The sequence below is a fragment of the Misgurnus anguillicaudatus genome, chromosome 17 (assembly GCF_027580225.2).
Source record: "Misgurnus anguillicaudatus chromosome 17, ASM2758022v2, whole genome shotgun sequence".
NCBI lineage: Eukaryota > Metazoa > Chordata > Actinopteri > Cypriniformes > Cobitidae > Misgurnus > Misgurnus anguillicaudatus.
The window spans coordinates 3,381,687-3,409,175 of NC_073353.2; the positions used below are offsets into that span (position 1 = coordinate 3,381,687).

A 27,489-nucleotide genomic window follows, 5' to 3' on the forward strand; every position below is an offset into this window, starting at 1 on the left:
CATTGCTTTTGGGGAAGGAGCAAAATGCATGAAAACACTTAAGTTTTGTTAAGATCTTTTTCCGCCCATGATCTTTGATCAGTAGGAGGTTTTAACTACATGTAAACATGAACTTAATAATGAACTGCACTTATACATTTATTGGTTAATATTAATTTTAAACCTTCATGTAAAGCATTACCATGAAATCAAACATATAAATTCCTTACAATTTAGAGTTGGACAAGGTCTTAGTTTTTATTTCACTAAATGAATTCACTAAACTAATAACACGAGGATGTACATTGGCCTTGGATAAAACACGCATGCTGCCGCAATCTTTACAGATGCAGCATATATGATAAATGTATTTTCTGTTTTGCTCGTGTAGCTAGTTTGAAGAATCGCGGCTAACTGCTGCGTAGTGCTGCACAGGATAATATGCCAAATTTATGTAATATATTTGTATTATTATTGTTAGTGGCAGTTGTATATATGCAAAGTTATTTATTATAATATTTATAATAATAATCATTATATTAACTACTACTGGAGAGAGCACATTACATTTTGAGACAAATGTGTGTTTGTGTGTGTATTCAGGTGGACACCATGGAAATGATGCGTCACCCAGAGGAAACCACTAACATGCGGAGACAAACTGTGGCGTCTTATTTCAGAGTGAGTGCTGCGCACTTCACATAATTGTTTCTAAATACAAATGTGTATTATGTGTCTTTATATTATAAATGAACAAGCAAATTTTATCCAGCACTAGTCATATGTGATTGTGTGTTCATGTGTCCGTCTCTTTTTCAGATACTCTCTTATGGACCTGCTGTCTAAGATGGTTGTGGGCACACCTCATTTCGTCCGCTGTATCAAACCCAACGATGACCGTCAGGCTCTGTGCTTCAGTAAGGAGCGTGTGATGGTTCAGCTGCGCTACACTGGTATCCTGGAGACCGTCAACATCCGGCGGCAGGGCTACTCTCACAGGATTCCCATCCAGGAGTTTGTAAACAGGTAAATAAACATGCAGAGCAATGCGAAAGACCGTCTTACTCATCCCGCTGGGCCTGAGAAACAACAAACATTAGACAAAACAGGTGAGCAGGAGTAGAGAGACTAGAAACAATAGCACATAACAACATTCACAGGAAAACAAGGTTGAAGAATGTGGAGTCAAGTTAAATTAAAAATTTAATAAGAAGATGATTCTCCTACAAGTCTGGTTGATGAATTCATTTAAATGTTTGTTTACATTTTTTTTTTTTTGAAATATTGCAAAAAAAAATTCCCAGACCACTTCAAGATCGATTCTTTACATTTCATTATAATAAGATAGATTATTAATAAATAATTTTGCTGTAGAGAAAAAAACTCAGACTTTATGCAGTCAAAAATACATTATTCCAGGCATTCCAACTGGACTACAGGAATGTTATTAGATTTAATTAGGCAGAACTCTTGGGCTTCAAGAAAAGAAGAAAGACAGACAGACAGACAATTAGAAAGATCAAAGCCTGGAGACGGATCTATGAGCGCATATTGAATAAACCCACCTCCTCCTGGTGCTCCCTGAAGCTCCTGGGAAACTCACATGGCAGGTTTGTTATCTATATATTTTGGCAGTTATGAAAGAAGAGTATAATTTTATCAATAATGGGCCTTTAACCCTCTGAGAATACAAGTGATACTAAATTAGGCTCTGGTCGGGTAATTAAATGAAGTGGTACTTTATAAAGGGGCGGAGCGGATCCGGTGAAAGTTTCCAAGTACTGAGAACATTTTTAGTTCAAATTGACTTTTTGAAGGCTTGGGGAATCACATTTTTTCTCCATGAACTTCTTTTTCTCTCCTCTTCTTTCAACCCATCTCAGTGTCTCTCTCGTGGACCGCAAGACGCTGGACATGTAGGTCATCTCTTTTACATAAGCATCCCAGACAATTTCTCAGTGCTCTGAGGGAGCGCTCAAACGCAAGGCTCTCTCTGATTTTTCTGTCATCCTTTTGATCACAGAAGTGTCCTGATTATCCATGTTTTCCCCAGACCTTTCCAACAACTTTAACAAAAACAGTGTGACCGTTCAGAGTCTGTTTGCATTTAGTTGGTCAGACAATGTCTAGATATCTTCCTGCATGATCTACGCTGGCATGCTGGCTCTGTAAAACCGGCTTCTGTATGAAAAGATGAATTCAAACGTAAACCTCCTCTGATGTTGTGAAGGAGTGCTCATTGTATTTTCTGTCAGACATAACAGCTATCAGAAGTATAATTACGAAGGGCTACGGTTCAGCGGAATAAAAGGCAGACTTTTCTCTTGAACACAAAGGCAGATTGCTTCCTCTTCAGAGTGAGTAAATACGCAGGGATCAACCGCCAGCTTCAGGAGTTTCTTTGAGGTTTCTTTTATGAGATTCATGTCAGCTTCCTTATAGGCAGAAGTATAACAGGAGGGCCATCAGACAAACAAATGAACAATGACCCCATATTTATCTGTTTATTAGACAGATTGCTGACACTTAATATTCAGTGTAGCAAGAAAACTTTCTGATGGAACATAATAGAGCAAGATTTACTAAACAGGGCAAATTAGCATGAGAGCGCAATTCCAAAAAAGCGTTGACGGGAGTGGGAATATATGCAAGTTATTTACTAAAAAGGCACAAATGAAATACTGTAACACAAGTACAACAACTGATTTCCATAATGACCAACGCAATTTACAAAGAGCAGCGCAAATGAGTTCAGGATCCCAAATAAGCAGAGCTGATGGTCCTGCAGGTGCGCCTAACTCGCTTTAGTTCAGCACCACAGACATCGCTGCTGAATATTAGGGGTGTGTAATAACAAAGCTAATGAAGTACACAGAAAAGAACCCGAGGATAAAAAATAAAGGTTTACAAGAGGTTTTTAAACACCTGCTATTCTCCTAGTGACTCCTCTTTGATTTCCTCCAGCAAAAAATGAACACGGCTTGGCAAAATGAGGTTGTGCACACCAAAACTTTTAAGCACGGCCGAAAACGCCTGGAGAACGCCGAATGCAAGCTGTTTTTTCAGCTGAACTCCAGCTTTCTTCAGCTGAGTGCTTTGCTAGCTGTGATACTTGAGCTGTGAGCCGGTTGGTTGTTGTGATACTTGTCCCGCTCCTCCTCCACTGTGATTGGACGGGCGTGTGAGAACTGACATTGACGAGTGGAGCTTTTCACCCAAAGATGAATATTTTTCAACTCTCGCTAACTGCTGGCTTATTTGAAAAACGCAGAGCTTCTATTGGAAACAATTGAATACATGGGCCGGCCGCGGGCGTAAAAGCTTTGGTGTGCACACCCATATGTTCCTCTGGCATTCCAAATAAACTGTTATGTGTGGAGAAAATCCTCTGCCTTCTACCATAAGCCATTTCAAGTGCAAAATGATTTAAGACATGCTTTTTATTCAGCGCTAAATAATAGCGGAAATACCAGTAATATCACACGCGCAATCGCGTAGCATGAATCATTTAAATAATCTCCCATAAATTTTCCGTCTGAAAGGGAAACTCCTAGAAATGCATATACAATAAGATAATGGCAAAAAGAACTAGACCACACCTTGTCAGTGCTAATGATGATCCACTGCACGTCTTTAGTAAATACAGACAGCCGTTATTTAATGCCAAAATGATGGTTTGCGCTGGTGCAAGCTGATAGTAAATCTGGCCCCTAGTCTTTTTATCCATGTAGGCTACTGCACTAATGATGTATCTCTCAGGAAGCCTGGATTTCCAGTTTCCTACCTGAAAAAATTCTTCAAGTACTTGAAGTACTTTCAACAAGGAATTTGGAGGAATTCCTTGGCCAGGAATTTTTAAACTTAAAGTTTTGCTGAGATGTTGATGTGTGATGTCACACAGACGTGGCTGCAGAAGAAAATATATCAAGCAAGAGAGCCTCTGAATTTAACTGAAATTCAGCATAAAAAAGTTTCTTTGAACCGTGCCCAAGCGCGATTGTCCCCACTCCCATTCAAGCTGTTAGGGCTAAAGAGACAGGGTTCCCACGGGTCCTTGGAATCCTTGAAAGTTTGTGAATCTGGGTGAAAAAATTCAAGGCCCTGGGAAGTTTTTAGAAATATACATACATAGTTACAGGTCATTGAAAGTGCATGAATCTATTTTATGCAAGAAGTTTTCTGGAAAAAACTCCATATTATTCCCTGTTTAGTGTAGGATAATATAATAAAAATTCTAGACTTTTTAAACACACGTGCTAAACTGTTTGCTTTAAATGTTATATCTTCTGTATGTGAATGTTGATTCATACCAAAATGCTTTTTTGCATAGTTTTGTTTGACACATGAAAACATATCGGCTTACGTATGTCACTGTTGTTCCCTGAGAAGGGAAAGATACGCTGCGTCTCCCTTGCCATACTTCCTGTGTCCCTGTAACGCCATCTTTGGCAATATTTCAGATAGCGTTATACTGTCTGGCACCCTGTCTTTGTCGTTAAGCCTCACCATTGGTTGAATTTGAGATACACATTCAGACGCACTTAACCTTGAAGGCATCTCCAAAGTGTCACCGCAGTGACGCAGCGTGAGTTCCCTCGAAAGGGAACTGCAACGATATATCTTAACTTTTTCACCGCCATTAACGAGATATCTCATCAATTAAGAGAAAACGCTTCCCTGCCAATGACGAGATTTTCCGTCTTTCCGCAATACCGCTATTATCCAACAGGTGGCGGCCTTCCGCAACTTTTTAAACCCAGAAGTATTGCCCTATGGCAAGCGGCTGCATGTCCGTGTTTGTTTTAAAGATCGCTCTGAATGGGATCTCTATGAAAAGTCCGTCACAAAAATGGAATTATCTCTACTTTTTGCTCAAAATGTGGTGTTTTTGCAGAAACCTACCTATATTCAGAAGTTGATTACAAAAGAACCACTGAAGGTAGGATGAAACAGGTTTTTTTTTTAAAGCAGGCGGTCTGTTCTTTCATTTGGTATATTGTATGTTTATATATTTAAAGAAGAACATTTTCTGGAAGGCATTAAACTTTGGTGAAAATCATGAAAAACGCTGGCGCTGGCTGGCAACTTTTTTAAAAAACGCTGGCGGTGAAAGGGTTAAAAGATAACACGATGTAACCTTGCTCTCACTTGAAGTGTGTCCCCACATTTAGTCCTTGAATTTGAGGGTAGTGGACCTGGAAAGTCCTTGAAAGGTCCTTGAATTTTAAGTTAACTAATAAGCTGTGGGAACCTTGAAGATAAGACGTTGATGTTCTTGTATTGTTAATGGCATGCAGGTGTCGAGACCACATAACGCCACCTGCTGTCTGTGTGCATTTATTACTGTCATCTTCTGTTTCACAACATTTTACAACCTGTTGATAGCGTTAAAGCAATACTCCAGCGTATAGATGGTTTCATCGGATGCACATGCGTTGTTGCGATTGCGCATCTGGACGGAACTTAACTTAACGGTCTCTGTTGGTTAAACTGAACACTAGAACAAACACCTTGTCGAAAATAACAAGTGTTTTGGTTTCCTAAAGACGAGGGGAGACGGCGATCATGTGAAGGGAGGTTTGGCAGCCAATCTGTAGTTAAAATTAAACACTCTTAGAAATAAATGTACAAAAATTGTGACTTGGACAGTACCCTTTCAAAAAGGTACACTTTTGTACCCAAAGAGTGCATTTTTGTACTTCAACGGTACATATAAGTAATTCCAAGATACATATTTGTACCTAAATGGTACATATTAGGACCTTTTTTAAAGGTTCTGCCCTAGTGAAAGCTTTTGTATCTTTATTTGGCAGTGTATAGTACACATTTTACACAGTTATGTATCTCTATGTAGTTTTTGGTACAAAATAAACAACTCTGAAAGGACTGTGATGTTATTGATTATTTGCAGAAGTTTAGCGGAAGTTGCGTTTGTTCCATTAAAGCCGTTTGTTGAAACCGTCTATAATAAAAAATGACCCGATGATTTACTCACCTTCAAGCCATCCTCAATGTAAATGATCTTTTATCAGACGAACACAATTAGAATTTTATAAAAAATCCCCTTGCTCTTCCAAGCTTTAATATATTAAACGGTAGTAAACTTGGACCAGGGAGCAATTTCTGACTTTGAAGCCCAAAAAAGTGCATCCGTCCTTTACAGATGTAAGCGGCCAATACGAAAATAGCAAATTAATGACAGGACAACCATTTCAAAGCAGATAAAAAAAACGCGATCTGATGCAGTCATCTCATTTTTTAACAATGTAATCCTGTGATTTTGACTGTTGTCATCAGTGTGATGATCTTAATTTCCTGTAGGTATTACTACCTGTCGTTTCGAGCTCATCAGATGCCAGAGAGCAGTAAAGAGAACGCCATCATTATACTACAGAAGGCCAAACTCGACAACTGGGTCATTGGCAAAACCAAGGTACAGGCATCTGTTTGACTTTACTAAAACATCCCAATGGATGTGGTTTTGGTGCTGAGCTGAGGGAATGTAGCGTTCTCCGATCACATTTTCACTTACTAAACTGATCAGCAAATGAAAAATGGTGTTACATATCCAAACCAACATATCACATCAAGGCCTTTGTAATTTCGAGTAATTTATACATTACATTACACATTATTGCACCCGCAGGCCCCTAAAATTCTGGTTCTTGGTCCTAGAAACACATTTTCTATGATAGAGATGCATTGACCAGTTTTAAACAGTATTGGACATCGAGGAGGAATCCAGACCAGAACCATGCCGGATGCAATAAATCCTAAATCTTGAGTTAAGCACAGATGGGTCAGAAGCAAAGGTTTTTAAATCAGCGTAGTTAAAACAAACCTGCTGTAAGAAAGTGTTCCCCAAAATACAAAGGTGTCAGATTTCTTTACATCTCGTGTTTATCTGTCTGAGAAGTTCAAGTAGTTATCTGTGATTGAACAGGTGGATGGCATCTGCAACTCCTGGAAAAGAAATAGTTCAAAAGAATCGTGTCTTTATCTTCATAAACCCCTAGATTTTTTTCTCTTCCCCTGAGACACACCAAGATAGTGTGTTCATTGTGCGTGCTGTGTATATATGTTTTTTTTCATCATATCTTTATGTGGGACAGGTGTTTTTGAAGTACTATCACGTGGAGCAGCTCAATCTGATTTTGCGTGAGGTGATCGCTCGGGTGGTGTTGATGCAGGCCTACACCAAGGGCTGGATTGGAGCTCGACGCTATCGCAGAGAGAGAGAAAAACGCAAGAATGGAGCGATTGTCATACAGTCAGGTGTTTGTTACCTCCACTTTTCTGATAACAAGTGTCTGCTTTTTAGATAAATATTATGGATCAAATGGATAGTTTTGGTTCTTTGTGTAGCACTGTTGTTTTTGTTGCACAACTGTTACAGTTTTTCTTTCAGGACCTACAGTATATCTTCTAGAAAAAAACTATGATGAAATAATAATATGTTTGTTTAATAAATAACTTACTGGTTTGTAAAACAATACAATGTAAAAACTGTAATATTTTTATTTTGTGGTAGCCATTTATTAAAAGTAGTAGTACAACAGTAAAGATTATACCATATTGTTGGGATAGTCATTGTAAGGCTGTGCTTTATTATCAATATAAAATAGGTGTTTTCAAAAAAGACACTATTTGTGTGTTGTTAGCTTACGTACATTGTGTTTGTCTGTTGTTGTGACCTACATAAGGGTTAGATCACGTTTTATGCCAAATCACAAATCACATACTTTTTCTTTCCACTGTATGAATACATTTGGCACCAATATGTACTTTTAAGTTACTAATATGGACTTTTTTGGTACAAATGTGCAATTTTTGTCTTTTAACAGCTTTTGTAAATGCGGATATATCCAAGTGTCAAAAACTCCAGGTCCCTGCAGAATTTCTGAATGAAAAGATGACTGAATTAATGACAACAGATAATTTTAAGAAATGAATGCAGTCGGTCATACCTTATAACTTAAATGTAAATATAGCAGATGTGTGTGCGTTACACTGCTTTGATGAATGCAGGACCACTTTGGATCATCATTGCTATTTTGATGTATTTTAGGATCTGTCTTATCATGCCATTTGATATCTCTCTCCCTCCCTCTCTCGCTCTTTAACTGTCTCTCTCTCTCTAGCCTGGAGGGGTCATGTGGCCCGTCAAAATCTGAAGCTGATAAAAAGAGAGCGTGATCAGGCCGCTGTGCAGATCCAGTCAGGTAAATATCTCTGTAAATATCTTTAATGAGCTCAGATGCAAAAGGCACTAAACACCACTCCTGTCAAAATGGTATGATGATATTAACCCAATGCTCTCAGCTTGTATTATATGTTCATCAAATTGTTTCGCTTTAAAGGGAAACTTTACCCGTTGGAACATTAATCTTTAATGGGTCATATTTGTAGTCGAAATGTAACATAAATGTAGAATTTGGTGCTTATTTGACCAAGAAAAGACATAATGTGACTTTAAGGCGCATTTGTATGGACAACTACAACTCCCACAATGCACAGCTCTGCAAGCCCATTAATCCAGAACACTGCTCAGCTGTATGCTATTGTGTAAATACTGTAAATGCCACATTAGTATCAGAAAGAAAATAGAAACACCCCCTTTATAGTCAGACGTCCAGTTTAGGATTCTAAAATATGTATCCAGGATGCCGCTGTCCATATACAGTACAAAGCTTTGGTGGTTGGTTCATTACACAAATGTGTCATAGGAGCAGGCTTTACTCAGTTTCTTATCGATTTTTGAGAGTGCTTGGCCAAACGTGTAAATAATCCCAAAGAAGAAAATTCCATACACAAACGCGTCCACTGCACAATATGTTTATTCCACAGACGCGCCTCGGCTCACCTGTGCTTGTGAGCCGAAACGCGTCTATGAAACAAACAAGCCTGTACGCAAAGTACCTCTCTTCCACGGTACCATTCACAGCACAAACATCCATATTTTGATCTGATGCAGAAATTTCGTACAGAAGGCGCACAGCGACAGTACAGGCACTACTAGTTTGTCCCAGCTCGAGCCAGTCCAGGCTCCTCTACGCATCAGAGGGCGAGGCTACTGCCTCCTCACCGGGCTTCTCGCTGCAGCTGCCTCCTGTTCCTCATCTGCCTCAGTTCTTCGATGTATTGTGGGGCATAAAGGTAGCCACGAACAGCAGATTAGAGCATCACGCTTGCGAAATCACCGTCTTCCATATCATAACGATTACCCTCCGCTATTTTTGTAACATTATTGTTAAAGTTTGGCTCGCTCCACAGGGTTTGTTAGCTTAGCTTCCAAAAAGATGGCGGCTGTATTGTTTCTTTTTGTATATGTTCGTGTATTTTCGTAAGTCCCACCCACTGATCTGTAATAGGTCTATAACGTGAGTGGGTCCCACTTATAGCCCCCCCCCCCCCCCCTTGGAAAATGAGGAATGAGTGTCTGTAGTCTTTCACCCACAACAAAGATACAGCACTTCCTTCTTTCATTGACGCAAAATGAAGATTTTTACGTCATTGAAAGGAAGTGCAACACTGAAATCTTTATTTCTCCCATCTTAGGGGAAACTGAAGGAATGATGCACGACCATTTAAAAACATGACTGGGGTTCTAACGATACAAAGTTAATGCAAATGGATTAAATGTCCCTTTAAATCTGCTTAATCCCGGCGTAACACCATTCATAATTATTGATTTCTTGGCAGAATCCGTTAAACGCCACAATGATTTAGTAACAAAGTCTTCTAAGGCTTTGTCAACACGAAGCCAGTGCATTCCTTATCCGATCATTTTTTTTCCTTGTTCTAAAAAAATAATCCGTAAACACGGCGTCGTCTCAAGAAATATCTGCGCACACACGAAACCACTGAAACTGACTGAAAGCGGTGTAGTATATATGCCAGACCTGTATGGGGCGCTGTAATTCTGCCACAGATATACACTATACACAGAGAAGAAGACTTTGAGCATGCGCATAACTGACGTATGGTGTTGTCCATTATCGCTTGTTGCTCACCACAATTGCATAAAGCAATAGATTTTGCTGTAATAAAACTAGTAGGCTTAGTAGCTTCTGTAGCACGAGCACAATCACGTAGTCCGCCATTATTGTTGTTGCTGTTACGTGTGACGCTTCCGACACGTGATGTGTAGGGCTGTCACTTTTCGTTCGAAAATCGATTGCACAATCGATTGGACCAACCAAAAAACGTTTCGAAAACGAAAATAGGTAATCGATTTTAACCAAATATGTACACTATTAATTTGAAAATAATTAAACAATTAAAATATAGTAACAAAACGTACAAACAAGCAGAAAAAGAAAATAAAGAATTACGAAAGTGCAGTAGGCGTTGCGATAGCTAGACAGAAAATACCCAGCAATTTTACGCACCTGTTGTTTCACGCTTTCAATCGCTGTATCTAGTGTTTTGCAAAGAAAAGGGAGGACAACATCAATAAACCTGTGCAACACGAGAGAGCGTTGAAATTGCGACCTTACAGAGATGATGAGTTATGACAAGGAGCCACCCTTGCGAGCTGACAGCGATCCGCTTTTGTGGTGGAAGATACGAAATGCCCCCACCTTGCGCAGCTGGCAACGAAGTACCCGAGTTTTCCTGGGACATCAGTGCGGTCGGAGCGCGTCTTCTCAACAGATGGACATATTGTGAATAAAAAACGCTCTGGACCCCGAAAATGTTGATCGACTTGTTTTCCTGACCAATAATTTGTAATGGCCCTAGTCTTTTTGCGCATTTCATTATGCCTGCCTAGTGCCGCCAAAGTGTCGGTTACGTTTAATAAAAAAACACACAGCATGTTCTCAACTTCAAGTAAGTCTATTTAAAGTTTCATTTTTTAACAGTTGTTTGAAATGGATCGAATCATTATTTAAAATAATTTTTGAATTGCCTAAATCATAAATGCAGCCGGTTTGAAGCCTGCAGTAATGTTTTTCATTTATGTTTTGGCAGCAGTTCACTCTGCATAATTTTTTCGAGAATGTTGCACTCCTGTTGCTGTTTGTTATTCTGCACGAAACTTAATGACAATAAATAATAAATATTACTGACTTGTGCGTTTCCAGCGCTCTCTTTACATTTATCCGCTATTTGGCGTTGAAAAAGGAAAAGTCTTTTTAGACATGGAAAATCGATTTTACAATCGATTCAATGAACACTTACATATTGAAAATCGAAAATGATTTTTTCACAAAAGTGACAGCCCTAGTGATGTGATGACGTTTTCGCTTCACAAAATATACGGAAGGGTGTCGATTTCAGATTTATCCACTTTAGGACCCGGTTTCAAAAAATAGCGGTTTCAGTCTCCCAAAACGCCGGATCCGTGTGGGAGAAAGCCAATATGATAAAAAATTTAAACGTATACAGTGATACACGTCTCTCTGGACAGCCCCTAAGTGCACAGAAGATGTATTGGGTGAATGACGGCACACGTACATCGATGTTCAAGAGCTTTTTACATGGTAAAAGGAGATTAAATATAATAATATTAACTGAATACTTTAGGATATTTACCGAATTTTTGAGCATTTTACCTTTTTCAGAAAGGACCGTGAAGAGAGACTTGGAGGGTTTTGCAGCTAAAGACAGTCAGACTTGTTAAATACCAATAAAATGCCTAAAGGGAGCTTTTTAATCACATACTAATAACCTTTACATAAAACATGAACCTAAACATAAGAACCTGATAAAAATGCCAATTTGCAAGAAATCATGTCAGATGCACTTAGAGGGTTTTGCATTTGAGCTCTTCATTTATAGATAAAAGTAGCACAGTTTCTTAAACACCAGACACAAAATATATTTACCACTAATGGAGATTGTAAATATAGCAAAGTCTTTACATTAATTTTTTTATGGATTGTTTTACATATCGGTAGTAGTAAAACAGTAGCTCTCTCTCTCATTTCTCTATCTAAATCTGTCCCGTCAGACTTATTTTTTGCTTTTTTCAATCAAAACTTCAGTATTTTCTCTTCAGTAAGTACCTTTTTTGATATCAACAAACAATCCCACGAAACAGTGCTAATAAATAAATAATGCGTCTCTTTTGAAAGTTTGGGTCACAGCATTTGGTCCCCATGTTTCAGTAGAATGAAGTATTAGCTTCTTTCATTACTTTCATCTGTTTCCCAGTGCAGACAGCAGAGGAGAGAGGAGGGGTGAAGTTGACCCCCCTTCTGTTCCCTGCCACTTCCTCTCTCAGATTCCCGACCCATTACAGACTCTCACATACCAGAAACACGATGGCTTTTTATACTGTCACTCTTTTCATCTGAAATGTAAATGAATTCTTACTCGGTGTGGCCTGACGGAGATCAAAGCTCCATATTAACCTTCTCGGGGCACGTTTCCATCGTCACGCTCGTCCTCTGAGGGCTTGGGGGGGTGAGGCAGAGGTCCGGGGGGAGGAAGGAGAAGGAGGAGTGATGCTATTGTTCTGCTCTCCTCTTCTGGAGTACTTCAGTTCCCTTTTTTGGCAGACGTCTGTCTGTCTCTCACAGCGTGTTAACGGGTGCAGGTGGTATAATGTTTGTCCACATGCGAGTCGTGTAAAGGTGGGCCATCTTTTTTTGCCAAAATAGCAGCTAATGACAGTCAAATTTGTTAAATACTAATGAAATGACTAAAGTGACATTTGACTAGGTCCTTCTGGTACTTTTGTGAAAGGGTTTAGACCTTAATTAAAGGGGTCACAGCCTCCCAAGCACCCTATAATTCACATTTGGTCTGAGCATATATCCCAACACACAAAACAAACAATAGACGGATAAACCCCACCGCTGCTCTGATTAAAGCGTGAAGTCTGGAGTTTTAATTGGCCGTCTCATTAAATAAATGAAGAACGCTGCTGTTTCATGTGTTTGGAGGTTTACACTCATTTGTTTGGGTGATAAAAGGCTAATTATTCACTCAGACCTCATTGTGGTATTTTATCTTAAACATCCATTTAATTGTTTCTAACCAGAAACAATTAAATGGATGTTTAGGATAAAATATCACAATGAGCAAACAACTTACTGTATCTGAATGTATGTACTTACTTATCTACATTTATTAACAACTAACAAACTATAATTCATTAACATTAATAGCTACCAACGCAACCATATCTAAGCATAAGGCAAGAAGTAAAGGACTGATGTTATTCATAGTCATCTGTGGCTGTTTTATATTAGTGGTCTTTTCTGAGTCAAATATCATCATGTGTTTTGATGGATGTGGCTTCGTAATAGCTTCTATGATCTTCATGCTTCATAGTATCGTATTTTGAGCCTGTGGTATAATGTGACGTTATTTAATAATGATCATGTGAATATTTGTGTTACAGCATACAGGGGGTACAAAGTCAGAAAAGACATCAGACACAGTCGACAGCTGACTGGGTAAGTGTGTGTGTTTTTTGTTTTGTGAGTTATTATTGTGTTCCTAGCTCAGTGGTTGAGCATTGCATTAGCGGTGCAAAAGGTCCTCATGGGTTTGAATCCAGGTAACAAACATGCTGATAAAAATGTTTACGTCAGTGGTCTGCAGTCTGTGAGTTGCCCGCCAAAGCACATTCTATTAATAGCCTCTATTTTAATATTTATTAGCTTGGTTTCTTTTATGTATATTAACATTTTAAACAATGATAACATATATCATCAAATAAAATAAACAAGTAAAAGAAAAAAGTTTGAGTAGACTATATCAAAAAAATATAATCGAAACGAAAGGCGTTCGACGCACATAAACAGCACACACAACGCTCACTGACCATAGAAAATCATTCAAAAAATGCACTTTAATGCGTTTATTTAAAGTTGTTAAAATATTGTCCTATTCTAACAAACCAAACATCAATGGGAAGCTTATTTATTCAGCTTTCAGTTGATGTTTATATCTCAGTATTAAAGAAATTGACTTTATTATGACTGGTGTTGTGGTCCAGTGTTACACATTGTGAAGTACAGATAATGTGATAAATAGAAACAAGAAATTAACATATCAACTGTCACCAGTGCTCTTAAATTAACTTTCTGCTGAACACAAAGGTATTTGTAATCAAGCAGGAAACCGGAGCACCATTGACTTCCATAGTAGAAAAAATAATACTATGGAAATTACTGGTGCTCAAAAACTGTTTGGTTTAAAATATCTAATTTTGTGTTCAGCAGAAGAAATACATTTATAATAACTTGAGGTTGAGTAAATGCTGACAGAATTTTTATTTTGGGGTGTACTGTCCCTTTAAGGTTAATAAGGCCCTTTTTTCAGAAAATGCAGCCATTATGACATCATTGTTGTCAATCACTTGTTGTTGTAGAGTTGAAGGTGTTGTCAGAGTAAGACGTGTTGTTACTTTGCTCGTGTTTTGCGAAAGAAAAAAACTTAAAATGGGGATGAGAAAGAGACCGCTTAGTCCGTCTTTGAGCCATTCAAAATTTTGTGCTGTCCAGAAGACCAAAAAGAAGAAGATAGAGGTGAAGGTCCAAAGGCAGCAGGCAATTGGAAAGCTTTCCTTTCCAGCCCCGGTGCCCAACCTTGGCTGTGATGTTGAAGAGCCCATGGAAATAGATGAAACCATGGATGAGAAGATGACAATGGACTGGGTGGACAGCAGAGGAGGGACGCAGGTGATTTCCACTACAAGCACTTCATCCTCCAAAGTGCTTATAAGACCATGTCGCTTCGCTTACAAGAGCCTGAGTCACTCTGTGCCAAACCAGATCCTGAGACACAACTGAATCATGTGGCACAAAACCCACAGATCTGTTGTTTACTGTCGATATGCTGGTGAAAGTCCTGTAGCAAGATCCTATTGATCCATCCTTTACTGCTGAACTACTTCAGGAAATGCATCTGGATTGACCTTTAAGCTCTTCGTCTTACTACAGTCATGAACATGGCCTGAATGTCCTGCGGTGCAGTTTATATCAAGCAAACAAAATTGGCATGTTGATGCTGAAGAATGATGTCCTGCCATCCTTGATACCGGATGAGAGGTTTTTGGAAGAAACTTGTTGCAAGAAAATGAAACGAGTGGCACAAGACACTTCACCAGTGAAAACAGTCCCAGTCTTGAAGCTGTACTGGATGTTAAGATACGTCTACTGGAGCTCAGACAACTGCACTTTGTGATACAGCACATAGCAGTTTACAAAAGCATCTTAAGTTTAAAGTTAAATAAATATTTACTATTGCTTATATCACTTGTGTCAGAGTCTTCACTACTGTCCTGAATCAATATTTACTATAAGACAAAATATCCAAATACTTCAATACTTATTATCAAAAGTTTACATTACATTTTTTAACAAAGTGTAGGATGAAATACAACAATGTTTGTTCAAATGTTGAAATGTACAGTAGTATCCTAGCACTTTTTTCACATTTGCTAAATGCTTAAATGTAATGGGAACTCACAGATGATGTGCAGCACATTGATCCTAAAACTATAATAAAAGACACAGATATGATTACAATGAATTTAATCAAATTTATTATTCAGCCCCATTGAAATAAAAAGGACAATTATTTTGTTTACTGTAGCAGCAGTGTTTGTTTGTTGGTTGCTAGGCAACAGACTTAAGAGTTAATAACTGAACATGAGTAAACAATTTATGATTTCCTAACTAGAGATGAAATAAGATTTAGTGAGATAAGATGAGAATCCTAAATTAACTTAAGATCTCATTCTGTTACGTGAATTTGCAAAAAATCATAATTTAACACATCATATCTTAATCCCTGTGCATTCTTCACATTTACTACCTGTTAGTGGATGAAAACAGCCACTAAATTCAATGGCTATAAAAATGTATCAGTTAAATATTTTTTCCAAATTTTTTTACATAAATCTGTTAATCAACCTCAGTACTGATCAAAACTACCAAAAATTTCATGATTTTAACTCTTTAATTGCCAAGTTTATAAGTGATGTCACTGATTTGGGGAAAAAACACACACAAAATGACAGATTTTTAACATAAAAAGTGATTGTAACCTGGATTGTTTTTAAACTTTTTCACAGTCTTGGGCTTGTCAAAGATTTGTAAAACATTGGCTTTTAAGCATGTTTAGTTTTTGTGTAGCATCAGTTTTTAATAATTTTTTTCTCCCTCATTTATTGTTAGTGGCTGTTTTTGCCCCATTGACTTCCATTATAACATCTTTTGATTGCAGAGCTATGACACCTTTTTATCATGCATTTTTGAATGTTGGTCTTTTTTCCTTTTTACTGTTGATCACCATGTGGCACTATTAACCCTTTAGTATCCCTGTGCAAAAACAAAGCTTAATTTCTGGCTTGTACGCTGTGTTTTATGGAGTATAACTCCATAATAAAAGCATATTTGTGTGTGTGTGTGTGTGTGTGTGTGTGTGTGTGTGTGTGTGTGTGTGTGTGTGTGTGTGTGTGCAAAAAAGATTTTCTGTGCATCAGATTTCTGAACATCGTCTATGAACACAAAAACAACTTCAAATAAACTGAACAATGTACTCATAACATGGGACGGTATGAAAATTTCATATCATGATTATAGTGACCAAAGTGATCACGGTTATCAATATTATCATGGTTTTGTTAAAATGAGATGGAAATGTTTAAAAAGAATTGATACACACTGAAAACATTTGAACAAGTTTTATTTTTGAAAATCACAATTTAATATTTCATGTCCCTGAAATTATTTCTGTGGTAAAAAATAAATAATTCTGTCTAATAAGTTTACAGTGAATGAATACAATACATTATCCTTTAAATGTGTTCTTGTGCAAAAAACTATGTTGCATGTGCACGCCTGCATCAAACTGATTCTGGCTGGAGAGGATTTACAAAATCACGGTAATCAAACACGGTTGTAATGATAATTAAATTTTAAACGATAATACTAACCGTCAGGACATTTTATCGTGGTTAATCATGAAGCCGGTAATCGTCCCATCCCTAACACACATGCACACATTCTGGTTTCTATGTTTTGTGGGGACATTGCACATCAAATATGACGGCGGAGTAATGTGACTTTATTAAAAGGTCTTTGAGTATACTTACTTTGCATATGAGGCATTTATAACACATCTTATTTGTGCATTAATGTATGTTATGTTAAATAAGTTGATTTATTAAAAGCAATGTATGCAGCTTGTCCAAGAATAGAGACGAACTCACAGAGTCACGCTGATCCATAAAATCTGCTCCCAATAACGATGTAGCTTTGCATGAATATGAATTAATGTTTGGTGGAATTAAAAACACTAAATTAATTTTTTTTTCTGTTATTTATGCTTATCATTAGCATCGTAAAATTACGTTCATATGCTGTTCACTTACCGGGGTTGAAGTCTGAAGCACAGCCACCACATGTAGCTAGCTTTTAACAAGATTTACCCTTAGTTATATTAACATTTACCAGATAAACATTATTTTGCTAAAATATCTAAATAAATGTCTGTGGATATTAATTAATTATTTATTACCTCCGCAAACAGTCACCGTTTGATACAGTTAATGCGCGATACAGTAAATGCATAGATAAACAGCGCTGTCAACAGCCATTTCATAATCTATGACAACAAAATATTAATAATTCTGACATCAAATAACATTACCAGTTAAGAAATTCAGTGATATATAAGCCGTTTTTTTGTTACTTTCCTGAATGTATTATTCCAGTCAGTGATATTATTTGTAAAATCTCTTTGCTAACTACTGGTTGGATTGCTGAAGGCTACATGTTGCTGGTCAAGACAAAGATATCTCAAAAAAGGCACTTAATCCACCTGTTTTACTTTATAAACTATGTACAACATGCAAAATACTGGTATTCCTGTCTTTGTGGGGACAATTGGTCCCCACAACGTGATAATTACCAGGTACACACACACACACACACACACACACACACACACACATACAATAATATGCTTTTATTATGGAGTTATACAAGCCAGAAATTATGCTCTGTTTTTGCATAGGCCTACTAAAAGGTTAATAGTGCCACATGGTGATCAACAGTAAAAATGACAAATTTGACCTCTTAGCAAAAGGAAAAAACACCAACATTCAAAAATGCTTGATAAAAAGGTGTCTGCAATCAAAAAATGTTGTTATAATGGAAGTCACTGGGGCAAAAACAGCCACCAACAACAAATGAAATAATGAAATAAAAAAATAAAAACTGATGGTACACAAAAACTAAAAATGCTTCAAAGCCAATGTTTTTACCAATCTTTGACAAGCCTAAGACTGTGAAAAAGGTTAAAAAAAATCCAGGTTACAATCACTTTCTATATTGAAAATCGGTCATTTTGTGTCCTTTTTCCCAAATCAGTGACACCACTTATAATCTTGGCAATTAAAGAGTTAAACTCATTCAACCGTCTCCAAAACTTATTTCTGGTTTTTTTTTGGCTTGTTAGTTGTGCATATTGTCACACAGCAGCTTTTAGGCATCATTATGTTTTTTGTCATAAGCCAGAAATGACAAGGAGGCGGCCTCACGCAATACAAAGTCAATGGAGACGGTTGGATTGTTTTCCCCCCCGGTGGGCGTGGTCCCTAAATTAGCATAACTGCGCTCTGTCTCTATAAAGTGTGAGTCTAGGTGTACTATAGCACCTGCCACATTAGGAATCTGATTTCTATAGAGAAATAGTATTTAGTCTGACTGCATGTTTATACATATATTCATTGAAGAATTATATGAGAGAAGAATATAATGGCTAGCAAGCCAACATTTTTGTAAATTGCTTTGAAACAACTTGAGTTGAGTATTGTAGCCCTGACAGAGATTGTTTTTATGTTTTTCTACATGAGCTAATAAATGAAGGGCAAAAAACACACTGTTAAAACACTGCTTATTCAATGTACAATAAACAGATAATGTTACTAAATTCTGAACAAAATTTAAATTCAAATTTGTCGTGTATCGTGATGTGCATCTTATCAATGTGCATTGCTTACGTTGTATACACAGCCATAATAAAAATCTTGTTGTCAGTTTCAATTTTCAGTCATTTTAGTAATTCCTGCTCATTATATCAAAGAATATACACTGATAATCATTAAGCTACAACTCTGACTGAACAGAGAGATCATTTTCAGCAGCTTTCAAATAAAATCCAATGATCTTTTGAATGAAGATGTCTCCTATGTTATATATTCTATTTTTTATATCATTTAACAATTCATTTTAAGTTTTCATTCTCCTTCCACACATCTGAGAGTCTTTATGTATGCGTACATGTGTATGTTTACGTGTTTTCTCTAGTCAGTTGGTTTATCAGAGCGATTTTCAATGCTTGTTTATATCAGAAATCTCAGTGGTGAAACTTCAAACCTCACACTTTGCTATTCTGTTTCATCAGGGCTGTAGAGGATGGTTATAGATTTATTTTGACATCAACTGGTCCAATTTTCCCTTGTAAAGTTCATAAACTTACCTACAGTACATGCTCATTAGCTGACAGGAGCAGGTGTATGTGAGTGTTATTATGGGGTACGAGCAGGTGTCAGCTGAAATCTGTGTGTGTGTGTGTTTGTGCGCGTGCGTGCGTGCATTCAGATCAGACATGGTCAGTGTTTGTCAAACTTACTGAACTATAGTTGCTTGACTCTTGACTCTCTGTAAGGTCAGTCGATAGCATCCCAAAACCAAAAGGCTGCTGGGGACCGAAACAGGAGAATAGGGGGAAGACTGTTTATAAGTAAAGTAATGAAAGAGAGAACAGGTATGCGGTTACTCTGAAGAACAAAAAACAAAAACACAAGGAAAGAAAACAAAAGACAGAGAGACATGACCAGACCAGGTGCCGGTTGCACCAGCTGGACGTAAAAAAGTTGGGTGTAAGCCCCACGTCGGACTTAACTATGTTCGATGTTGTGAAAAATATTTACGCCTGTTGCATCATCTGAAACTATGACCAGTCGCAGTTACGCTCAGCGTAGACGATGCGCGCCCCCGTGTGTGCCTTGAACTGCAGTGATATTGAGATGCCATTACGTTACTATGGTTATAAACTTACACTTTCTGCCGCCATGACAATAGAGAGCTTTTCATCCTCTCAAACGTTTGCCAGTGCGCTCTCCTTAAGATGCGTCCATCACGTGTATACCCATCAAACACAACCTGCACATTGAATAAAATAAAGCCTTTTCTGTTTGCACAAAAGGTAATTATTTGCAGATTAATTCTAATAACTATGGATTAAAACAAAACTAACTAAAAACTTTTAATAATTTCTTTACTGTGTCTTTGAAAAGATTTAGTATTTTATGATATATAAGAATGTGGTGCGGTGTCTCACTCTGCTATGCATGAAAGCACACTGCTCATGTATCCTGCACATTAAACGCACAAATGTCTCGTTAAAATTCATTATTTCTATTTTTGCCATAGAAAAAATTTAAGATTTTATACTTGCGCCTACCCTTGACTAGACATAAGATTTTACATCCAGTCTTACGACTGCGTTTACGCCCAGCTGGTGCAACCGACCCCAGAACATTAATTCACATATACCTAGAAGAACACTTTATCTTTCAAAATGTGAAAAGCATAGCTAAGAAAATTAGATTTTGGAAAAATATGTTAATAAATATTTGAGTTTAAATTGAGATCTCACATACTTCGGTATCTTGAACATAGTTTTTGACATATCCTCTGAAACTTTAGCTGATGGGTTGGTTTGGCAATAATGGGTGGTGGTATTAATGGCTCAAATAGTAGCAGCAGTGGCACAAACAGTAGCAGTAATAATATAGTTGCAAAGAAGAAAACCGATAAAAAAAGGAGCACTGAGGTGACTATAAAAGCGTGAATCTGTTCTACCTAGGATTCTATTCTGTCAGGACGATGATATAAGAAACCAGAGACTGTTTTTATTTGATGTATTGCTGTTAATAACAGTTATAGATACCTCATAGTGAAGACATTTGTGTTGTTTAGTTCCTATGGGTGGCAAATAAACTAGTATCAGTCACATCCCATTGCTTTATACTGAATAGTTTTTCAAAGCCTCAGAAATAATAATCACATTGTTAAGAAAATCTAATTTTTGTATCATTTTGTCTCCCCAGACACGAAGCCTTGGAAACAAGAACCTCTGCCAATCACTTTTCTGAAGACAAGGTCAGATATGATTAAAATTAGAAATATTGTTTTTATCAGTTCCGAGCTCTTGAATGGCCAAGTGAAGTCATATTTACAACTAGTTGGAAGGAGTGTGGCCACATAAAAGACTGAAAGATTACAGTTTGAATGTGTGATATAATGATTGATAAACTTCAACACAGCATGATCGTTCCAGAGTTTAAAGAAACAGTTCACCCAAAAATAAAACTTCATCATTTATTCAGCCTCATATTGTTTCTGTATGTGGCTTTATTTTATGTAGAGTAAAGGATATGTTTAACAGAATAAGCTAAGCTATCATGGGTCTTCAACCAGGGGTCCGCGGCCCACAGAGGGTCCCCAGCGGATCTGCAGGATGTCCGACAAATGATGTTTTATTACAAGCATTTTTTTTTTTTGTTAAAAATGTTTAAGTATATGTACAAAACATTACAATTTTAACCTGTGGACAAAAACAAATTTCTTTATCATTGAAAAGTCAAGCGTAAATCATATAGGAGCGTTTGTCTTTCTTTCAGAATGTAATTTTAGAATCAGTGCGACTTTACCATATTTCTGAACTTGCACAGCAGTTTAAAGCTGTTCAGATTTGTTAATGCTGTAAAGTACTAATTATTCAGTCAAATGACACCATCCATTATAAACTGTGACAAAACTATCGCTTTTATTTAAAATCAAAGGCAAAGATGTTGCACTAAAGATGCTGCGAACTCATTGCATGTTGTTCTCCTGCAGAAAATAAACTTGTGTAACTCATGACAATAATGATCCACGAACACATGAAAGGCAAAGGACCTCAGAATTATAGAGTAGCAGTGTGTGTTCTTCACCCGCAGCAACACACAAAGAAGCAAAAAGATGCGTTTGCAAAGCAATTCACTTAATAAAATGACCTGCTTTTACAACAGAATCTATTCATGTACGTCTGCACTGATGTCTTCTGCACAACAGTCTTTGTGCCATTCACCATGATCAGTCATCTTTATAAACTAAAAGGTTCAGGTAAATGTGTAATTGTCTGTCTTAAAATGAAAAATGTATCACTGCAAATACATTAAAATAATAATTAAACTAAATCTACTTTAACAATAAAAATAAGAAACATGTGCATGTACAACAACATCATGCATATTAGGTCTAATGTACTGTCTTAATATAATATTGCTGTGTGAGAATATGTTTGTTTCCATTTATAAAACAGTTAGTTCCAATCATAGATTCTGATTGGATAATAGTTGTACTTTACTCCTCTTTGCGTTGTACCTAATACAGTAAGGCAGCCTCTTGTACCTAAATTTTTGCTGATATAGCTCTGTTTTACACATTTAATATCATGGGCTCCCTGCTTAATGCCTCTCTTATATAAGTATTGGATCATCCAAAGAGCTTTGTGTGAGGAAGAATGAAGTGAAATGAAGTTGTTTTTTATTTAAATTCCACTCTGCCATAGAAAGCAAATCTCAAATTTACTTCCACATATTAACACAGTTTACAGGTGAAGCAGCTCTTTACACCTTCTAACACCTCGTAATCGGTGCTCGTTTAGGTCCAAGAGACTCAATAATAATCTTTTACATTTTAATCTATACATATTACTAATGCGCTTTTTAAAGGAATAGTCTACTCATTTTCAATATTAAAATATGTTATTACCTTAACTAAGAATTGTTGATACATCCCTCTATCATCTGTGTGCGTGCACGTAAGCGCTGGAGCGCGCTGCGACGCTTCGATAGCATTTAGCTTAGCCCCATTCATTCAATTGTAACATTTAGAGATAAAGTTAGAAGTTAGAAGGAACGTTTTTCCTATTTAAGACGAGTAGTTATACGAGCAAGTTTGGTGGTACAAAATAAAACGTAGCGCTTTTCTAAGCGGATTTAAAAGAGGAACTATATTTTATGGCGTAATAGCACTTTTGGGAGTACTTCGACTCGCCTGAAAAGTCCGCTCCCCTTCTCCATCTCATAATGGGAGAGGGAGAGTGTTACGGCGCCGAGTCGAAGTACTCCCATAAGTGCTATTACGCCATAAAATATAGTTCCTCTTTTAAATCCGCTTAGAAAAGCGCTACGTTTTATTTTGTACCACCAAACTTGCTATCGAAGCGTCGCAGCGCGACGTGAGGGGATTAAACTCATCCGCTTAAATTATATTATGCCTTAAATTCTGCATAATTAAGGGCATGACCACTTAAGTGACGGTTGAACAGCCACTGCCATCACTAGAGTCGAGCTAGACGGGCGTGGTTTCAGCAACCAGCCACCTTAGCTTCACCCATGTCCCGGATATCCGCTAGTGATGTGCGGTGACGCACAGCCAAGATGCCGACGGCTGGCACTGCCAACTTTAAGCTTTAAAAACAATCTTCAGAAACCAATGGGGTGATGCACGGACACTGTCTATGGTCGCGCATTGCGCCGGGTGTATGATAGGGCCCCTAAGAAATTACAAGACATGAAAAAACTTTGCATCATGAACATCCTACCTGGCCAAGTAACTTAATCTGCTTGCAAACTTATTGTGTTCAGTCACATTGACTGTTTTAATGATACTTTCATAGTGCTTTTTCTTTTTGAAAATAGACCCTAGAGACCCACTCCTCTCATTGTACAAATAAGCAACATGATATTTCTTAGAAATATATGGGTTTGCAATTAGGCGAGGGTGAGTAAATGATTTTTCAATTTTGGGTGAACTATTCCTTTAATTGCGTGCCTGATACAACTCCTGTTCACATGAACTCTGCTGTCACCAAACTGAACTGAATATTACACGGAAAACCCCTCAGATCAAACGGCACAGTCCCTGAGACAAAAGAGACAATTCCCATGTTGAGAATTTACTTCGGCACTGACAGAGAGAGAGAGAGAGAGATGAAGCCAGGGAGGTAGCGAGTGAATCAAAAGGCTGGAAAAGCGTGCTAGAGAGTAAATGCTGACTTCTCCCTGAGGTGATTTGTATTTTTGCTGCTCTCTCTCTCTCTCTACAGATGTTGGAGCCCCTTTTTTTCCAGTAAAGACCTGAGGTTCTTTGCTAGGACTTTGATATCCTGTTCGAATTCAATATGTGAAATAGTAGAGCCACTCTGTGACTTGGAGCACATCGCCTTGCTTTGAAGTCTGATCCAATTTTTGCTGCTTGCCATTTGATGTTGAAAGGATGAGATGAAGAAAACTTACAGTTTTTGCCAGTAACTCTGCTGAGCATATGTAAGATTAAAACAGCCCGCTCCTTTGGAGGGTGTACTTAGAAATGTTAAGCAGATTAATTCTTTCCTATAGCTCTTTTATTCAAAGATAAAATTAAATGCGTGTGGAAGTCTGCGAGGACGGCCTCTGTTATTTCCTGCATTACAATGAAGCGAGCGTGACGAGAGCGAGCGAGAGAGAGAAAGAGAGATAGAAGGCTCAAGTAGCAATGCATTAGCACTTACTGTTAGTGTTGCCAAACATCCCGTGTTAATGGATGCTGGTATAAACAGCCCGCACTTAATAAATTACTTCAATTAATTCGCATAAAAGACCCGCTGCTGTTTTATTCATTATGATGCGCTTGTTTGTACTGTATGTCTTCACTTTGTTCTCCTTCCGTCTGAATGTTTGGTTCTTTCAGGTTGGACATAAAGACGCAGACAGTGAGGAAAGCTCAATTGACGTGTCTGTGATGAAGACAGACAGACGGAGAGACAGAATACAGAAGAGATCTGCACTGAGCAAACAAGGTGAGTCCATACAAACAAATACATACCGATACAACATCCTCACAATTGCAAGAATAAATACAAAGCCAGACATTAACAAAGCATCATACAAAGAGCTAAAGCAGAATCGGCACTACTGCAAGGCCCCGCATATCAAACCTTTATGACTTAAGAAAATCTGTGGTCTGTTCTCGCATACAGAGACCATGAAGCTCCAACTAACCATCAGTGCCCAAATAAGCAGCATAAAATGGCTTCAGCATATTCAAAGCTGGTATTTGGCATCAATAATGTCAAACATGTTGTGACACATCTAGTTTGAATTCACTGAAGCACGAGAAAGATCTGAGAGCTACAAAAGAGAAAGACCTTCAGTTTCACTTTGATTTGTACATTTACGCATTTGGCCGATGCTTTTATCCAAAGCCACTTACAGTGCATTCAAACCATGAATTTTTTAATCAGTATGTATTGCCTGAGATTTGAACCCAGAACCGTCTGCACTGCTAACATAACATTGCACAGGAACACCATGAAATGCAGTTCACTCATATGGACTACTTTTATATTTTATTTTATGTTATTTTGGGGGGCTTGACAGTCCTTTTACTTTATTTGTGTGAAAAAGCAGCTTGAACAATATAATATTTAAATAAATGTAAATTTTTTGGTGAAGTATGCTTTAATTCCAGCAGTTATTCTCGCATTGTGTCATATCAGCTTACGGTTTGGCTGAGCTTTAGTTAGGCCCAGACAGTGGATGAGAGATGTGTGTCTTTGTCAAGGGTTTTTAAAAAACACCAATCGCATCAAAGGCTCGCATGCCAGTGACTCTATTAGACGCTAACAGTCACAGCGACACAAAGACCAAAACACACATATTTGCTGAACATATGTTTGCTTTGTGTTTTGCCCTGGGCTGTGAATTGCATTAATGAAAGCTGCCTGCGAGCTGTGTGTGTGTGTGTATAGAGTAAAAGTGTGTGTCAGTCAGGGGCGGGGCTGATGGGATTGGTTGCCGGAGGTCCATCATTAGACTGATTACCGGTGGAAGGTGTGCGTGGGGGTGGGATTGAGATTAGCCGTGTGTGTCCACGGATTATCGGATTAAGGCAGATAATATAACACACGCTCTGTGCAGCGGTGCTGCCGGATTACTGTCAGATCATTACAGCTCGCCTGGGTTAGACAGCTGGTAACTGGTATGGGGTGACCCCACACACATCCCTGTGTGTCTGAAACACACACATCACAGATGACAGATGGAGATCATATTCTCACACACTGTGGTTCGTGCAAACTGTGAAAAACATATGAAGAGTTTGGTTCCAAAACGCAATAAATCCATTTTGACCAATTTCGGTAAAAACTTGTTTTCTATACCAAGAAAGTGACAAGATGAAAACCACTATTTTCTGTTACAAACTTTCCCATAGCATCTTTACGTTATAAAAACATAAAAAATTCAAATCCATAACTTGATTTTCAAAGATTTATTATAAAAACGAATTATTTTTTCCACAAAATGCAATAAATCCTTGACAGTTTTTGTTTCAAAATGCTAGAAATCGATTAATTCATTGTACAAATGTGCATTCATCTTTGCCATTTTATATTCATTTAGTTGACTAGTTGTACACACTGACTAAAAAAATAAATATTAATGTTATTAATCAAAACACTTAATTTGTCATATTAAGAACACTGTCATTGCAGCGGTTATACTTGACGTCGTTGCTTAGCATTTTTTACAGCGATCAGCTGTAAACTGTTCTGCCCCATTTTCGTTGACTGAGTAAAATAATGTAAAGTTATTCATAAGATCTCCTGGGGTCAGTGTTAGCATTAGAAACTTGATGCTGTCGGGAGATAAGCACCAGTCTCCCGAGTGCTTCGCTTAAATTATTAGATGTTGATGACAATCTTTCCCATCACAGAAAACAACCACAGGTTTATCAATGGAATTAAAGTATTATTTTGTTTTGTTTGTTGATCACGAAGTACAAACTAGATGAGGAAAACTAGGACTCCGTGTACTCAGCGCGCCGCCATTGTTTGTTTACATTGCGTGACTGGTGGGCTGTAATTTCTGGAATGGATTTATTGTGTTCTGAGTGGTGTTTATCGCATTTTGGGAAAAAAGGGAGAAAAGATTACAGAATAACACGGCGGATATTGGATCTTGCGTAAAATGAATTATTTACTTTTAAATACTGACCTGATATAATACTGATTTTGGCAGTAACTCATTTTTTTTTCAAAAATGGCGTTTATCGCGTTTTAGAACCAAACTCTTCATATATACCTACATAAACCCAAGTAAGTTGATAAAACATAAAAAAATTACTTGTAAATTCTCAGATTAAGTTGAACCAAATATTGAGTATTGTAAATTTTTTTGTTAATTTTGCCTGAAACGTATACATATTTCTCATGGCTTTAAGTTAGCTCCTAACAACGTCTGTAGTGCCAAGTAGCAAATTGTTAGCAACCACACTTTTTAAAGACACTTTAAAGCTTTAAAAAGTCATGAGTGGGGGTAAATATATTGGGCTTATGTTAACTCAAGATCTTGATACTGATCATGATGTGCTGTGGATGACTGCCTCGGTTTGGAGCTCCGTAGTATTTTTGTCTTTTTTGTTCATCCTTTAGTCATTGTCTTTA

General features: G+C 37.6%; 1 protein-coding gene across 9 annotated transcripts in view; it reads left to right on the plus strand.

The window, feature by feature from the left end:
- Positions 1-27,489, plus strand: part of myo3b (myosin IIIB) — a 190,159-nt gene that overhangs the window by 116,556 nt on the left and 46,114 nt on the right. For all 9 annotated transcript variants that reach the window (XM_073854841.1, XM_073854844.1, XM_073854840.1 and 6 more), the window contains 8 exons: positions 583-653; positions 793-1,005; positions 6,301-6,412; positions 7,092-7,254; positions 8,121-8,201; positions 13,334-13,388; positions 21,065-21,116; positions 24,735-24,843. In XM_073854841.1, coding sequence (XP_073710942.1) covers positions 583-653; positions 793-1,005; positions 6,301-6,412; positions 7,092-7,254; positions 8,121-8,201; positions 13,334-13,388; positions 21,065-21,116; positions 24,735-24,843 — 856 coding nt within the window. The remainder of the gene's footprint in view (positions 1-582; positions 654-792; positions 1,006-6,300; positions 6,413-7,091; positions 7,255-8,120; positions 8,202-13,333; positions 13,389-21,064; positions 21,117-24,734; positions 24,844-27,489) is intronic.